We start from the raw sequence: 18,412 nt of genomic DNA, 5'->3' as shown, positions 1-18,412 counted from the left end.
CTGTGACATACTAGAGATTTTTTTCTGTGTTGGGGGGGAGGTAACAAGGGTGGAGGGTGCATATGAAGGGAGGGAGAGATGAGTAACATTCAGGTGCATGATGTGAAATTCACACACACACACACACACACACACACACACACACACACACACAGCAGCAGCAGCAGCAGCAGCCGCCAACAGACTTGGTGTGGCTTCAGCTTCACTGCCCTCCTGCTGGCCACACCTATATTAGGGGCTCTGCTAATTTTATTCGTTTCTATGGTTCCCTCTATCAGCTTGAGGGTATACCAAAAGCTTTAGAAGGTGCTGCAGGAAACGAAAGGAATAAGAGACCAGAGAAGCTGAGGGGAAAAGCCTCTTGCCTTTTCTAGTTAATGGCCCACTTCTCCCTTCTTGGTTACTTTGGAATGAGAATGAGCTATTTTAATTCCAGACATGACAACATGCCATGGACACCTCTAGCCCCTGTCCTGATACTCACCGAAGTTTCCAGGCTACAGGAAGAGACACATTAGCCTGCCTGGACAATCTACTAGTACAGTAACAGAAGAAAGAAGGCAGCTAGGCTCCAGCTCAGAGCTCCAGCAGAGCAGACCCTCCATCTACCAGATATGCCAGATATATTGGGGCTTGCTTCTAAGTTTCCGGCTTACCTCCTTTCTCTCCTTCAGGTTGGTCACCATGACAATAGTAGCTGTGTTTTGTTCCCATATCATTCTCCAGAAGTCATTTACTGTTTCTTCTTTTGGTCCTAAAGCAGCCGAAGTGAGGATTGGAAAGGGGAGATAACTCTAGGATCTGAGACTACTCAGTCTGATTTTTGGAATTTTGTGCCTACATATCTTCAGGAGGATATCCACCTTATTACCCATTCATCCACCTGACAAGTGAATGTTTCCCACGTATTGACCACGTGTGTACTAGACACTTCATTAGGATTGTGGGCAGGGGGCTTCCAAGTAGGAAAGAACACAGTGGTTTTCTAAGGGTAGACTAGAAGTCATGGCTGGTTACTGAATACAGTCCAGACAATAAGCCAAGGGCTGACTCCTCTGTCCTATTACACTCTGCCGTGAATGCCATCAACCCCAGAAAGGTTGAGGGACCTGTTCAGGCTGGAATTCAAATTTACTTTCCATACAGCCCTTCTCAGGAAGTCATAAGAAGTTCCTGAACAAAGGCAGGCTCTGTACAATAAGAGGGAGGTGGGGATTTTACAGTGGAGAGGCTAGTGGAATTCCAGGCTATGGTAAATAGAAGTCTTTGCAATCAAACTCTGACAGGGCTTAGGGGCACTGGATCTGCTATCGAACTAACGTTTTAGGAAAGCCCCCAAATGTACTTAAAACAATGAAGCCTTAGGAGGCAGCAACATAGATCAGTGGGTAAAGGCACTTGCAGCCCAACCTGATGAGCTGAGCTTAGTCTTTGGGACCCACATGTATTCCACAGCATATGTGTGCCAGTGATAGCCCCCTTCCAATAAATAAATAAATTCTTCAGCTTGTTAGCATGGTGGCACATGCTCTTAATACCAGCATTTGGGAGACAGAGTCAGAGAAATCTCTTTGAGTTGGAGGTTATCCTGGTTTATATTGGAAGTCTTAGTATCAAACCAACCAACTAACCAACCAACCAAATATCCAGCTCAGCTGAATGTGGTGACATGTGTCTTAATTCCTAGTTCATGAGAGGCAGGGGATTGATCCTGTGCTGGTCTACACAGTGAGGCCCTACCTCAAAAAAAAAAAAAAAAAAAAGACTTAAATCTCATTTATTGAAGGTGTTGAAAGGAGACACACTATTAGAAAAGAGTTTAAGGGGAAACCAGTAGCATTTTCTATAAAAAACTAGATGACTAGAAAAACAAGATAATGATTAATCTTGGAAAAGAAGGAAAAACTGCAAAAGCGTGACATATTATTGATTGGTTTTCTCCATAAGGGACTTTGTAAAATGGACCTTTCGATACTAAGTCATCAAGATGAATGTCATTAGTTGCAAACCTGTAAGATGTATTATCTTCCTCCCGCCCTTCCTTCCTTCCTTCTTTCCTTCCTTCCTTCCTTCTTTCCCTTTTTCTTTTNTTTTTTTTTCTTTTTTTTTTTTTTTAAAGACAGGGTTTCTCTGTGTAGCCCTGGCTGTCCTGGAACTCACTCTGTAGACCAGGCTGGCCTCGAACTCAGAAATCCACCTGCCTCTGCCTTCCAAGTGCTGGGATTAAAGGCGTGCACCACCACTGCCCGGCTATTCCCTTCTTTCTTGTGTGAGAGTATGTATGCAACATGTTCATGTGCGTTTGTGTGTATTTGCATATTACGGTAGAGGTGCACTGTCTAGCAATGGGGGTAAGAAGTCGAATGTTAGGGTTTCCTCAATCACTCTCTTCCTTATTTTTTTGAAGACACTCTTTCACTGACTTAGAGCTTGATAACTAGATAGACTGTCTAGTCAGTGAGTCCCTAGGATCTTTCCGTCTCTGCCTCTCCTACAGTGGAATCAAGTATGTGTCGCCATGATGCCTTTTAATGAGGTTGCTAGGAATCTAAACTCAGGTTTTCATGTTTGTGTAGCAACCACTTTACCACCTGAGCCATTTCACTAGCCCTCTGTGTATCTGTTAGATGATAGCAACTGGAGAAAAGTTACTGTATTTTCTTTTTCTTGTTTTTTAAAATTTATTTACTGTTATAAATAAATATACTATTGCTGTCTTTGAACATACCAGAAAACAGCGTCAGATTTCATTACGGGTGGTTGTGAGCCACCATGTGGTTGCTGGAATTTGAACTCAGGACTTTCGGAAGAGCAGTCAGTGCTCTTACCCACTGCACCACCTCACCAGCCCAAGTTACTATATTTTCATTACTTCATTTAGTATTTGGCCAAAGTTAGTATGGGCTCATGGTTTAGCCCAAGAATAAAAAGTTGTCATTACCTTGTGCAGCGATGAATTTGTTCTTTTCCTGGTAGCCCTGAGTGGAAAGGGATGAGAAAGAAAGTGAAAAGCAGAAGTTGGCAGAATGACTCTCCAGTCGGCCTCTCAGTTCACAAAGCTTCCCCTGTGAACGGTCTAGGCAAATCACAAGAATTTCCATTACAGAAAGCCCAGGAGAGTTGGAGAGGAGAGTCAGAGATGGTGAAGCTCAGATGGTGTGGGTAGCCTTCTCAAGAGGAATTACCAGGAATACTCGGAGAGTTTGCAGAGACCGACCCCTGGTCTATGTGTTTCTGATGCTTTTCTAGTAGCCAACAATGTGGGTTTTAGTGTTCATGGGGTCAGGCCTTCCAAGACAGAGCATAAAAGGTGGTTCCAGGGTGGAGCTGGGCTGGAATTGGGAAGGACAAAGCATCTCTTCTGAAGGATGTTTCTCAGGTGTGAACAAGCCCTTCAGAAACAGCCAGGTTTGACAGTGAGCATCTCCATTAGTCAGTGGGAGACAAGAAACAAAAGAGACAGGGGGTGCCATTCAAAGAGATAAGGAGCCTCTGTGAGACTCAGATCAGACAGGATCTTTCTTCTCTCCCTGTGCAGATAGATGGCAGCAAGGTGGGCAAGGGAAAGCAGTCTTGCTGGGACACCAGGCCACACCAAGGTAGGACAGACCTAAACCTGAGAAGTCATTCCCTGTTCTAGTTTAAACAAAGGCAAGATAGAATTGTTTCACGGCAGAGAGGAAAGCATGTCAGCAATTAATAGCAGGCTTCTGACAACATTCTTTTGAGAACAGGAATTTAGTTTCCAGAATTTTTTTTTTTTGTTTTTTCGCAGAAATGTTTTAAATCATTACAATGTGAAAATTGAGACAGTTGTAATTCAGGATACTCAATTCTGCCCCAGTTTTAAACGTCTAATTAAGATGAATGGGCTCTTAAACACATTAAGTACCCTACACTCCTGGCTTCATGAAAAGTCACCGTCGAAGTCTCAATGGAACACAAATAAAACTTAAAAAAAAAAATCAACACAAACACACAGATGTGGAAGGCGGCCCCAGAGTGCTTCCTATATGGAGTGGGTCAGTTACCTTCGTGCAAGAGCACCCACCTAATGATTAAAGCAGAACAGAGGAAAAACTACTAAGGGACCGATGAAATGTGGCTACTTAGCTGCCTCCTTGTCTCTGCTTTCTGAAACCTGAGCCCCAGCTGGCTGTGTGGGTGGAATTCACATTCCTGCAGGTAGACACACTTTGAAAGACTTGCTATGCCCTCAGGCACCTAACGGTGGTAAGGAGCTGGCTCCTGTCAGTCTAGACCAGAGTCTCAAGTCAATGTGTCAACTGTCTGTGCTTCAAGTCCTATGATCCTTAGCAGGTGAGGTAGCCTTTGTGCTGCCTAGAATGTAGACGTCTGCAGCTGTCTGCACCACTCCAGGGTACCTGGGACTGCTTTCCTTCCCTCAGGCCTTGATTCACAGGGGATGCACTGACCAGACTTACTTGGTAGCAAGCAGTTTTTCTTATCTTGGTCTCTCTTATTTTTACTACTGAGGGTAAGGCCTGCTTTTGTTTGTAGCATTTGAAATGCTCAAAAAAGGGTTTACAGAAATATGCATCTATATTCAGATTTCTGTACTGGAAATTATAGTGAATAATGAAAAAATAAACAAAAATATAATTTTAAATTAGCTACTTGATCTTGCAAACTGTATATGCCCCAGTACAAGGGAACACCAGGGCCAAGAAGTGGGAGTGGGTGGGTAGGGGAGGATATAGGGGAATTTCAGGAGGGAGAACATTTGAAATGTAAATGAAGAAAATATCTAATAAAAATTTGTTAAAAAAAAAAAAAGGAATTAGCCACTTAAAAAATTGGATTTGTTGGGTGGCAATCTCTCAAAACATAGCTAGGAAGGAATCACTAGATGGCAGCTAATAGCGTCTTACAGGATGAACACGAAGAGTGCAGGCCCCTTACATTAATGAATGAAGCGTTGATGTAATCAGAATCTGGGACCCCTTCAACAGGTGTCAGGTGCACTCTAGAGTGGTCATCTGGAAAAAAAAACAAACAAGAAATTAACACTTCACTAGATCCAATCTTGTTTCTTACTGTTCCTGAAGCAGATTAGCTCAGATACCTTATGTCTCTGTGACTGAGACATGGTATTCCAATATTTTTTGTTTTTTATATAGTCTTACTTTGTAGCCCAGGCTGACTTGACTTCACAACAATCCTCCTGCTTGAACTTCCCATGTGCTAGGTTCATAGAACCTACACCTACACCTAGCCTTTAGATTGTAGAAAACATTTTCTTTTATATTTATTTTGTATGCATTTTCCTGCCTGTGCCTGTGGAGCTCAGCAGACAACTTCCCTTACCTGACCCTGACACCAACCACCTCTGGCAATGGGCTGTAACAGATCAATATCCCTATGCTGGTCCCTGGCTGTTCTGATTCACATGCCTGATCCTGTCACTACCTGCTCCTCTTAACACTGACAAGGCTTCTCCCTGCTTTAAGTGTTTTCTCTGACCTGAGAGACAGCCTCTGAAGTTTGATTTTCCAATAAACCTTCTTTCTAGCAATGGAATGGTTTTGTTCAGTGCTTTCACTGCATCCTTGCTCACAGCTAAAGAGAGAACTTTGTATGACAGTTTGAGTAAGCAGTGTGTGTATCAAACAAACAAACAAACAAACAAACAAACCAACCACATAACCTACTTTCTGCCTGGCTCCAGGAAGTTGTCCTTCCTGGTCTCTAGAAACAGCAATGCAAACTGTGTTCCACTGTCCTGCCTGACTGTGTGTTGCCTGGGGGCTTGGGAGTACACATGCTTTCAGCCCTGAGGGCCAAGCACACTCTTCTTACTGCCCTCCTGTTACAAACTCTTTCCATCCTCAAAGCCTCTATCTAGAGGTGTAGCTTCAGATTGCGCTCCAAGAATCCCTACAAACACTCACAGGGCAGGATGTTTACATAGCGGTTTTTTTCCTTGTTTTCTTCCTTGGAAGCAGCCTCACAGGTGGCCTGGATAGGACAAGCAGGGAGAGCCTGAAAGGTTAAGAGAAATGAAAGGAATTATTAAGAGGGAGAGACACCAAGCAGGCATTCTGCTTGACCACCCCCGACTGTTGGTAAGTCCTATGTGAGGGACAGGAGGGGACACAGACCCAGGTGAATATTACCAGCCTAACACTGAAAATTCACCTTTCTCCTACATCGCTTCAAGCCCTAAGGATTCATTCAATACCAAGAATCCACAGGGGGAGGATGCCTACTTTTCATATGATCATTCGTTAGTTAAAGGACTATTACAATGTGTGACCAAAATGGACTACACCTGTAAACAGGGAGTGGGAATTATAAAGGGAAAAATTGGGTCACTTGTTTATGTATGTATGTATGTATGTATGTATGCATGCATGTATGTATGTGTTTTAACCATCATGCAAAGACAAGATGAAACTCAAGTGTGAACTACTCTGAATGACTGGTTAGCCAGAGCCTCTTTAGGGGTCTTTCAGAGACGAGGCACCCAGCCTCTAGCACTGTATGACAAGGATGGGTGGACAGCACCCTCACAGGGGTGTGGTGGGTGGGAAGCAGTAGAGAGGGATGAAGTGACAGAGAATGGTTATCAATCCTAGAGCAACTATAGCATAGCTGGCATAGGAAGAATGTAGGTAAATAAAGTGTCTTGATATGAGAGCTTGTAAATCAGTTAACTTTCTCAACTCCATTATCTCAGCTTCAATGTGAGAAGTGAATGCTACAATGTCATATGTGGTACACAGCAGTATTCAGGAAATCATTAGGCGACATTAAACTAGTAATACAAATAAAAAACACACACACTCGTCATGAAAAGCAGGATGCTATTAAAAAACTATCAGAAAGAACAAAATGTAGATGAATAGTAGATGCCCATGTGGAAGGATGGGGCAGGAGGTACGTACTGTTTCTGTGAAGAGCCAGAGGCAGCTGAAGGCTCCCCTGTTCAGAGACTGAGAAGTCAGTAAGTGTCATACGAAACAGGGTGGTGGGGATGGCAGGAGGAAGAGAGATGGCAGGAAGCAGGAAGAGTCTGACAAGGTAAGACTACTCATTTTCTTGGAGATACTGAAGACAGGGGTTTAGATCCTAAATATAGGAGTAAACTCATTGAGGGCCCAAGAATGAAACTAGTTTACATGGTAAAGAATACCTCTGGTTGCTTTGTGAAAAGTAAGACTGAAGAGAGACAACAATCAAAGCATAGGATAGATGCAGCTAAGATGATGTGGTCTGAGTAAGAATGGCCTCCACAGGTTCACATATGTGAATGCTTAGTTGTCAAGAAGTGGCTTTATTTAAAAGGGATTAGGAGGTGTAACCTTGCTGGACAAAGTGGCTCTGGGGGGTGGGCTCTGAGGTTTCAGAAGCTCTCTCTCTCTCTCTCTCGCGCTCTCTCTCTCTCTCTCTCTCTCGCGCTCTCTCTCTCTCTCTCTCTCAGGCTATGGATCAGGAGGGTCTCTGCTCTAGCGCATGCCTATGTGCCACCATGATAATAGACTAAACCTCTGAAAACTGTAAGCAAGCCCCCAATCAAGTGGTTTCTTTCGTAATAGTTGCCTTGGCCATGCTGTCTCTTCACAGCCACAGAACTGTGACTTGAGACAGATGACAGTACGAGCAAGTGGATGCACCTGAGCTATTATCCTGGAGCTATGTTTGGAGATGGACGGAAGTGAAGGAGAGCCCCCAGGTTTCCGAATCTGGAAATAAGAATGATTAAAAGAAGGAAATACCAGCTTTGGGGAAGTTGATTTTGTCAGATGAAAGGTGCTTTAAGCGAGGGAATAAGGCTCCTTCCTGGGCCTGGCATGACCAGGTATAAATGATACTGTAAATCTAAACCTAAGGCAATCAGTCTCACAGTCATCACTCCTTCCTGACTCAAGAGATTTCAGTTTAAACCCTGGGGATCCTGCAATGTTACTTCACCAAGACAACCAATCTGAGACCCTGCTGTCGGCACACGAGGATAGGAAAGTCTCCTGCTTTTCTTTTCTTTGTGCCAACTCTTGCGTACAGAACTGAGAACACCGCTAACCCTGGAATCCCCTAGTCCACTGACACTGCATCGTCTTTGGTCTAAGCTGGGTTTCCATGCTGGCACAGGGCAGGTGAAATTCCTAAGAGTCCTACAATTTCTTTTTTTAAATGATGTCGAGCAGAGAAAGGTAGAATGAGACTACTGAACTAGCCACTGCTGGCCTTGACCTTGTTATGGAACTGAAAATGACCTTGACTTTATGGCCCTCCTGCCTCCACTTCCAGAACGCTGAGATTAAAGGAATGTGTCACCATGCTCCATTTTATGTGGGGTCAGGGATGGAACCCAGGGCTCTGTATGCAAAGCAAGCTGTCCCAACTGGGTATAGGCCTAGCCCCACAGAACACAACTTTAACAGAGAAGGGTAAGGAAGGAGAGACTGCTGCCTCACAGTACTATCGGGAAGGGACAGGAGAAAAGACAGAGCTTGTTCTGCCTATGTCAGGACAACAGAGCAGGCCTTACCCTACTTTCATTTCTGCTCTGAGAAACAGCTTGCCTAACTCCTGGTAGAAGCTGTAGAACTGAGTGCCTGGATGACATTAACTTCTCTAGAAAACACGAGGTAGCATCAAAGACCATTTCATTTCTTAGTCAAACTTTAACTGAGCCACGGTAATGTGCTTCAACATTTTTTTTTTTTTTAAAAAGGTACACCTGCCATCCACTTTAACTTACAAGTTCATTCTGGATTCTTTTTCTCCTTCTGGTCCCCTCTGTCCTTTCACAGGTAACCTTGGAGCTCATCGCTGTCTTGTTATGCTGTGTATCTCATCTACTGCATCCTTATTACTGCTCAGTGGATCTTGTGATGGAAATGGAAGCATATCAAGTGCTAATGTGCTCTTCTTTTGGATCAACATTATGCTCATGTGCTGCATAGTTTTGTATCAACTTGACTTATGTCATCTAAGAGGAGGGAATCTCAAGTGAGAAAATGCCTCAGGAGTGGGCTGTGGGCAAGCCTGTATGGCATTTTCTTAATTAGTGATTGATGGGGAAGAGCCCAGCCCATTGTGGGTGGTGCCATCCCTGGGCAGGTGGTTCTGGGTTCTATAAGAAAGCAGGCTGAGCAAGCCATGAGGAACAGGCCATTAAGCAGTATCCCTCCATGGCCTCTGCATCAGCGCCTGCCTTCAAGTTCCTGTTCCTTCAATGATGGACTGTCAACGGGAAGAGTAAACTGAAATAAACTTTTTCCTCACCAAGTTGTTTTTTTTTTTTTTTTGGTTTTTCGAGACAGGGTTTCTCTTTGTAGCCCAGGCTGGCCTCGAACTCAGAAATCCGCCTGCCTCTGCCTCCCAAGTGCTGGGATTAAAGGCGTGCGCCACCACGCCCGGCTTCACCAAGTTGTTTTGATCACAGTGTTTTATCTCAGCAATAGAAACCCTAAGACATGTTCTGAAATTGTTCAAACTGTTGTTTGTAACTGGCATTTGTTCTTTTTAACAAATGAGAGGTACAGTTTTGGTCTGGTCTTTTTAAACAACATTTACTTGAGTTTTATTTACATACAGGTATATCTGTGTAAGTGTGCGGTGCTTGTGTGTCCCCAAAGAAGCCAGAAGATGGCACCGGGACCCAGGCAGCTGGAGTTAGAGGCGGCTGTGAGCTTCTGACTTAAGTGCTAGGAAAGGAACTCGGATTCTCTGCAAGAGCAGGCAATGCTATTAAATGCTGAACCATTTCTCCAGCCCACATTTGATCTCTTAACTGCTGAGTCACAGGCTCGAAACTGACTTTCAGTGTAACTGTGACTGTTTACACTACCACTGTGACAGAATAGGTTCCACTGGAACCTTCATCCACACTTGCTACTGTCATGCTTTAAGTATATTAAATATATAAAATATACTGACATTTCTATGTTACCAATAGGGTCATCATCTTTCCAGCTTACCGGTTGTTATTTCTGTATATATTCTGGATACTAACTGATCATCACAGTTACCTGTGCTCCTTCATTTTCTTTTATGGTCTCTACTTATCAACAACATTTTTGTGTTGCATGCAGTCAAATTCATCAATCTTTCACTTGACCAACATTTTCAGGTATAAGAAATTAATCTGGACCCCTGAGATCTCCCAAACACTGGACCACCAAACAGTCAGCATACACCACCTGATATGAGGCCCCCAACGGCCCCCAACACACATACAGTAGAGGACTTCCAGGTCTGTGTTCATTCAGAGATGATGCACCTAACCCTCAAGAGACTGGAGGCCCCAGGGAGTTTAGAGGTCAGGTGGGGACATCTATGTGGAGTCAGGTGTGGGATGTAGAGCTGTCGGAGGGTGGGTGGGGTGGGAAATGGAATATGGAGTGTAAAATATAAATTAATAATAAAATAAAAATTGAAAAAAAAAAAAGAAATCCTTTCCTGCTGGGCGGTGGTGGCACACGGCTTTGTCCGAATCCTTGGGATCTCAGTTCTAAGCCAGCCAGGTCTACAAAGGGCTACACAAGAGAAACCCTGCTGGGGGTGGGGGTGGGGACAAGAAATCCTTTCCTGTGGTGATGTCACAGGTGTGTTTTTCTATATTATTTTCATGGTTTACAATCTTGACCTTTAAACTTCAGTATGTGTGTCAAATGGAACCAGTACTTCCGTTTTATACGAGACAGATGGCGCACTTCACTTACTCTCATAGGCCTGCCCAGTGTTCTAGTACTATATATTGTAAAGGTCATTCCTTTCCCAAAAGGGAACAGCATTTCTATGATAAATCTGTTTCCATTTACACAGGGGTCTTTCTGCCCTTGGTATTTTGCTGCACTAGTCTGTCTGTCTGCCCCATTGACAACATCAAACTGGTGTAATAAGGACTCATCGTGTCTGCTAAGGCAGTTCTCCTCACCTTGTTCTTCTTCTTCGGGATTGTCTTGGCTAGTCTTGACTCTTTTCTCCTCCATAAAAATTTTAGAATCAGCTTGTCAAGTTCCACAAAAAACCCTGTTGGGATTTTTATTGGAATTGCATTGAATCTGGGTGTCAGTCTGAGGACAGCGGGCATCTTCCCACATGCTGAACTTCTAACCAGACATTTTATTTCTTCACTAGTTTATGCTGTTTCCCTTTAATGTATGCAAACATTTTTTATAATTTTCTCTAAAGATTTTGCAGATATTTTGTTAAATCTATTCTTAAGTACTTTAGAGCTTGGATACTAAAATAAGAGATATATTTTAAAAGTACTTTTTATGGCCTACATACAAAAATTAGTTTTTATGCTGCTTTTCTATCTGATAATTTATCTCCTGAGACTGCACTTTTCTGAAGAAATATTTGTAGAAGTCACTTATTTTATCTCTGACTTTACAGTCCTTTCTTGCCAGGGATCAGCAGAATTTGCTAGATCTCAGGTCCCTGCTACTGCTGAGTCTCCTTCTCGCAGTCTCGCCTCACAGCCACCAGCAGTTCTATGTAAAAGAACACAACAACCAGACACACTGAACAATGTAAACCAGATCAGCTGGTGCCTCTCCTATGTCTCTTCCAGAGTGCAGCCGTGGTGAATACTCAAAGCCCTTGTCACAATTCTTGCTAATTTCCATGGGGTCTTAGCTCATCGAGGTGCCTCAAATGTCTGTCCAGTTCCATTACGTGCCACACGTGTCTTCTCTACTAGCATTCTAAAAATTAACCTGCCACTAAAAGTAGGGGACCCCAGAGGAAGGCCACACACAGGACCTGATAATCTCATTGGTTTTACCTCTTTCCTCTCTTCTCTGTCTTTCTCTTGGGAACTAAATCTTTTCTTTTTCTTTTTCAATTTTCTTCTTTACACCTTGAGCATTTTAGAAAACTGGGGAAGCAGATTTGTAATGTGTGAACAAATTCAGCGCTTCTTCCTAAGACAAATGCCGGTGAGTGAGAAAGTTCCAGTTTGTAACTAAGATGAAAGATACAGCCTCGAGCTTCCAATCAGCAGGGAGTTGCAGAAATGCTGTACAGCCTTTCTCCAGCCTGTCAGACCGATGCCAAGTCCTATGCCACTGTTTCTTTCCAGAACACCGTATCTGGTGACACACCTTTCACAGTGACCTGACCAGACACCTGCTGGTCAGAATTCAAAGGCAACTCCTTCCTCCCAAGTGCAGTAGTGCACCCACCAGAGCATCATCACAGCCAATCAGCTTTATTCCTCAGATTAAACTCACTACCACCTACTGAGAAGAAGAGGAAGGGGGTGGGGGGAGGAGGAGAAGCAGCAGCAGCAGCAGCAGCAGCAGCAGCAGCAGCAGCAGGCGGATTTCTGAGTTCGAGGCCAGCCTGGTCTACAGAGTGAGTTCCAGGACAGCCAGGGCTACACAGAGAAACCCTGTCTCAAAAACCCAAACCAGGAATTAAAATTAAAAAAACAAAAGCTTGGGCTGGAGAGATGGCTCAGTGGGTAAGAGCACTGACTGCTCTTCTGAAGGTCCTGAGTTCAAATCCCAGCAACCACATGGTGGCTCACAACCATCCGTAATGAGATCTGATGCCCACTTCTGGTATGTCTGAAGTCAACTACAGTGTACTTACATATAATAAATAAATAAATCTTTAAAAAAAAAAAAAGCTTATTAAGGAAGTCTAGTGACACAGCAGAAAGCAGTTCCCATTGGCCCTTCCTATCACCAAGGCAGGGTCTGTTCTGCCTGAGGCTGTACTTATCCTACATGCTTGCATCAGTGTCAGATGAGTTTCATGTCCTGTCATTCTTCAGGAGCTTGTCTTTTTTTTTTCTTTTGTTTTTAAATATAAGTGCACTGTAGCTGTCTTCAGACACACCAGAAGAGGGCATCGGTTGTGAGCCACCATGTGGTTGCTGGGGTTTGAACTCAGGACCTCTGGAAGAGCAGTCAGTGACCTTAACCGCTGAGCCATCTCTCCAGCCCCCAGGAACTGGTCAGAAAGTCCCAGAGGTCTACCCATCTCCTAGGCCTTTTAATATTGGTTCTGGGTATGGAACTTAGGTCCTCAGACGTTTTACTGACTGAGCCTTCTTCCCAGCCTGACTTCCTGATTTTCAGTTCAAGACGATAACAACGTCTTGTCCAAGTCTCTAGTGGGATCTTTCTGTATGTCCCTAGCATAGTCCTTGCTGTATGACACACACTGGTGAGGAAGACACTGGAGCCTCTGAATAAATGGGGAATGGGAGGCAGCTAGCTCTGTCACTTCAGGACTACGAGACTAGCCTGTTAGGGAAAGTGCCACTTCTCAGCTGACAGCTAAGCTTGGGTCATCCCTTTAATTACAGTGAGGCCAGGCACCCGATTCTGACAAACCCTGGCCAAGCACAGCGACATTCATATTCCATGACCCTATCTTAAGAATTTGCACCACATTTACTGTGGTAACTCACACTGGCAAAGGAAAGCAAAAAAAAATTAGGATTTACTAGTGTCTGGCCTTGAGCTAACTAATTTCAAAATATCACTATGACATATTACTTTCAATGGAGCACTTAAAGGCCAGGTAAAGGAAGGGGGTCTGGCCTGAACTGGGTTATATTAGGGGGCACCTATTACAGCAGAATACCCATAGGTGTATGAATTCCCTACCTACTGGATAAAGACTGTTATAGAAAAAGCAACTGTAAGCTCTAGGAGCACTGACCTACCTACCAAAGGCTCCATCTCCACATAAGCAGAACATAAGCAGTGGTACAGAAAATGTGGAAACTTGTAGGGCATCCAGCTACAGTGATACTCAGAGACAAGCTCTGTGTACAGTATGGACGCAACACCAATTAAAGCTGACTGGCCTGTAGCCAAGACAGAAAACAGAAGGTGGGACATCCGATAGGAAGAAAGGATTCTGGGATAGAGGACTCGCAGGAGGATGGGGCACCGTGAACAGGACGGAGGACAGGCATGGAACCGGAACAGAGGTAACCTGCCACGTGGCAGAACTTAGATTAGAATAAATGGGATATTAATTCATGAGATGGTCGGGGAATAGCCAAAACTTATGGCCTAGGAGTTTGTAAGTACAATTTGAGTCTCAGGGTCGTTATTCAGGGAGCTTGGGGCTGGGAGAAAAAGCTTTGATTTTACAGATACATGCTATAGTCTCAACGACTAAGATAGAATGTTGTGAAACTCAAGAGTTTGAGGGCAGTCTGGGAAACACGACCTTGGAGGGAAGGGAAAAGGAAGGGATAAAGAGAAAGAATACCAAACAGGCTAACACAGAGGACGCACGGTCTTTAACAAGGTATGGTGGAAGCCGAGGCAGGAAGATCTGCAGTTCCTGGCATGTCTGGGCTATATAGTAAATTTCAGGACAGCCTCGGCTATATAGTAAGCAAGTGAGTCAAATCAATATTGGCTTTTGGTAAACCGAGTCAGTTATCTGGAGCTGCAGACTTAATAACTGGCTTTCCCAACAGCTTTTCTTCCTGATGTGGAACCACCATCTGAATCTAGGTTTAATGGGACAAGTATATGCTTTTTTTTTTTTCAAAGTTGCACATGTTATTTGGAACTGTTTCCCATTTTCTTTTCTTTTCTTTTCTTTTCTTTTCTTTTCTTTTTTTTTTGGTTATTTTATTTATTTACATTTCAAATGTTGTCCCCATTCCTGGTTTTGCCTCTGAAAACTCCCCATCCCTTCCCCCTTCCCTTTGCCTCTATGAAGGTGCTCCTCCACCCAGCTACCCACTCCTGCCTCACCCCTTTACCATCCCCCTCTGCTGGGGCATCGAGCCTCCACAGGACCAAGTGCCTCTCCTTCCATAAATGCCACATAAGGCAATCCTCTGCTACCTATGTAGTTGGAGTCATGGATCCCTCCATGTGTACTCTTTGGTTGGTGGTCTATTCCCTGGGAGCTCTGGGTGGTCTGGTTAGTTGATATTGTTGTTCTTCCTATGGGGTTGCAATCCCCTTCAGATCCTTCATTCCTTCACTTAACTCTTCTATTGGGGTCTCCAGGGTCAATCCAATGGTTGGCTGTGAGGATCTGCACCTGTATTAGTCAGGTGCTGGCAGAGCCTCTCAGGAGACAGCTATACCAGGCTGTTTCCATTTTCATGAAAAGAACTGCCTCAGTGATAAAGAACCCTCATCTATCTAGCTGTGGCCAAGTTTACCAGTATTTGGTCTCGTAGTTTCATAGGACATTAACCTGACCATCATGCTAATGATGCCAAGCTAATAGAACTTCAAGAGCAGGAGTTTATGTATCTTAGATATGTATGCTGGACATAAAAGCAGAATAGAACAAAGCAAACCCCAGGGTTGTCTTGTGACCTGAGCCGGGTTTTCTGAGGTCACAGTTGCAGGCCTGCCAGGCTCCTCCCTCTAACACAAAGGCTCCTCCCTCTAACACAAAGGCTCCTCCCTCTAACACAAAGGCTCCTCCCTCTAACACAAAGGCTGAGCTCCTTACCCCATCATTCTCCCCTGGCTACTTTGAATCCTGGAGAAAGGACCTGACACATGCTGGGACCTGAGCTATGCCGAGGCAAACAGCCTAGCAGGTCCTGGGGGACTCTAAGCTCATAAAGGAGGAAAGCACATGGTCTTATCTGCAGGATCACTCTCCTAGTTTAGAACTGAGCCCTGGAACGATTTACTTGATACAAAGAAGCTTCATGTCATAAGTTAGTTTTGTGATCTGTGAATTACAAATTTGGATATGCCCGGTAGAAAGAGACCATAGCTAGAAGCAATGTGTACAAATGACCTGCCACACGCTACAGCTCCTTCTCGCAGAAGACATCTATGCTTCTTGTTGATGTCAACAGTTGACTAAGAGGGAAAACTCCAATCTGGTATATATGACTCTGTGTGTTATGCTGGCCCACGCTGGACAGAAGTAGACTGTGGTAGAGTTTGTGCTTCACTGACAGCTTTAATGACTATCAGGAGAAATCCTCTCAGTGAAGAAAACTTTAAGTATGTTGTCACACATCTCATGAGAGACCGACCAAGCTCTCGACAGGAATAAAGAACTACTTATGCTGCATCCAGGTGAGCACTCAGTAGATAGCGCTCACAGCTCCGTTATTTCCCTTGCTCCCGCAATGCTGTCCTGATGAGCTCATGGACATGGTGGATGACTTCTGTCTACGTCTGTCTCCCTCCTTCCCCTACCCCTTGTCATGCGTCTAGGCCTTCTCTCCAAGGATTTACCAGAATGCTTTACTATGGTATCTCTGGGAGTATATATAAAAGAATTAATTTTACAAAAAAAAATATGCCAATAGGGTCCCATACACCATCACCCAGAAGCAGCTGGTGTCACAGATTACAGAACAGTACAATGTCTACCACAGTCCCATCTGTGCTGCTGTCTGGTGGGATGTGCTACATGTTCTCAATCAATAATGAGTACTAAATGGTGCTCTGTTTCCAACAGTTTAAGACAAAGGTCTAAACTCTTCTGTCAACTCTTACCTGGTAAGTGATTGTGGCCTTCGAGGCTGTCCTCCTTCCTACCAACTCCTCACATTGAAGCCAGTGACTTTTCATTCATTCATTCTTTTCTTTTTCTTTTTTTTCAAGACAGGGTTTCTCTGTGTAGCTCTGGCTGTCTCACTCTGTATACCAGGCTGGCCTCGAACTCAGAAATTCGCCTGCCTCTGCCTCCCAAGTGCTGGGATTAAAGGCGTGCGCCACCACTGCCCAGCACCAGTGATTTTTCTAAAGATGTAACTGAACACGAACCCTTCGGCGACAGAGCTCTGGAACATCCACCTAATAACTACTTCCCTTCTTTGTCCCATGTGATGTCTGAATGTGCGTGTGCACATGCGGAAGCCACAGGTGGACAACAGGATCTCCTCAGCCATTTTCCACCATATTTATTGTTTCTGAAGTAGCATCTCTTACTGACCCTGGAGCTCACCAATCTGGCCAGTCAGGGAGCAACATGAAGCCTGCCTCCCTAGCTCTGGGATTAAGGAGGTGTGCCAAACAGTGCTTGGAATCTAAACTCAGGCCTCAGGCCTGAATGGCAAACACTCTATTCACTGGGCCAGATTCCCAGCCTCCTTTCCTTTTGGATTTTAAAATTCCCCTGTAGGGTTATCTGCCTAGATCAGAGATAATTGGCACTGACCTTACTAAGATGCAGGAGCTTTCTCCTCTACCTGGAATAACTTTAAGAAAGAACATAAAGCAAAAGAAATCTCCAGAAACTTAGAACAGTCATCCCTTTTCCAGTGGACTTGACTGGATCTCATTATTATTCCTAGAACTGGGGTAACCATTTTGTCATTATAAGAACCTACCTACAAGACAAAGATGTCATGACACAATGCAAAAGGCATGGGACACCAACAGTCTTGGAACTGCCCTTTCTGCCATGTCTCCTATTTCATCTCTTTAGTAATGACCATATTAGATAATTATAAAAGTTAGAATTGGTCTTAACAACTGCTACAGACTAGCTATATTCCTTGATCCCCATCTGGTTTCCATGGGCTGTTCTCGATGGAGCAATAGATTTGTCCCCTACTACTCCTTGCCACAGGACTTTCCTTTGGGAGATATGAATAAATGTCTACTCATGCCAGACAGGGCACCAAAGACAGACTACAGAAACGATTCCATCCAAGTTGGGCAGAGCACACTGCTAAGTTTACTGGGTAGGAGGAACAGGACGACTCGAGGGCAGCTGGAACCCTGAAGCCCATCCAGTATAAGCAACCGCTCAGATGCCTCTCTGGAGCTCCCTACAAAAGTGCAGGCTGCAGGGCTTCCCGAGTCTTAAATGATCGTTTCTCCTTTCCTCATGAAGGAACAGTTCAATTAGCAGGAAATCACCAGGCAGCACTGTTCATTGGCTATGTGGCCCCTTTAAAACCATCTAAATATGCCTGTCTCTTACATCTGACACTTGCTTTTTCCATTTCTAGGGCCTTACTTCCCCTCTCTACTCTCCCGCTTCTTCAAGGAAATTGTGCTCAAATACTAATAACATATTCCATTGAGACAGTAGCTTATTAAGTTGCTCAGGCTGGCCTTGTACTTGTGATCCTCTTACCTCAGCCTCTCTAGTTGGATTGACATAGATGTAAACTAGACTTGGCTAAAGTCTCTCCCATCCTTTTCTTTAGTACTGGGAATGAACCCAGGAACCTGTGACACTCTAGGTTAAGTAAGCTTTCAGTGAGCTACATCACAGCAAGGAAGCTTTTGACCCAGGATTAGCAGCTGCTGGTTATACTCATCCTGCTTCCTTGAGAGGCATGAAAAACACAAATCTTAATATTCAGCCTTCTCCCGAAGCCTCTGCTTTTTACATCAAACTACTCCTAATACTTACTATATACACTCCAGATCCCTGCTATAGACATACTTACTATACACACTCCAGATCCCTGCTATATACATACTTACTATACACACTCCAGATCCCTGCTATA

The 18,412-nt window shown here is 44.1% G+C and overlaps 1 protein-coding gene across 5 annotated transcripts in view; it reads right to left on the bottom strand.

The window, feature by feature from the left end:
- Ptpra (protein tyrosine phosphatase receptor type A) overlaps positions 1 to 18,412 on the bottom strand; it is a 105,159-nt gene that overhangs the window by 15,720 nt on the left and 71,027 nt on the right. For all 5 annotated transcript variants that reach the window (XM_029471239.1, XM_029471235.1, XM_029471247.1 and 2 more), the window contains 4 exons: positions 5,913 to 6,003; positions 4,924 to 5,000; positions 2,942 to 2,978; positions 657 to 754 (listed from right to left, as the gene is read on the bottom strand). In XM_029471239.1, coding sequence (XP_029327099.1) covers positions 657 to 754; positions 2,942 to 2,978; positions 4,924 to 5,000; positions 5,913 to 6,003 — 303 coding nt within the window. The remainder of the gene's footprint in view (positions 1 to 656; positions 755 to 2,941; positions 2,979 to 4,923; positions 5,001 to 5,912; positions 6,004 to 18,412) is intronic.

This window comes from Mus caroli, chromosome 2, assembly GCF_900094665.2.
Source record: "Mus caroli chromosome 2, CAROLI_EIJ_v1.1, whole genome shotgun sequence".
Lineage (NCBI taxonomy): Eukaryota > Metazoa > Chordata > Mammalia > Rodentia > Muridae > Mus > Mus caroli.
This window is presented reverse-complemented; position numbering and strand designations above follow the sequence as displayed.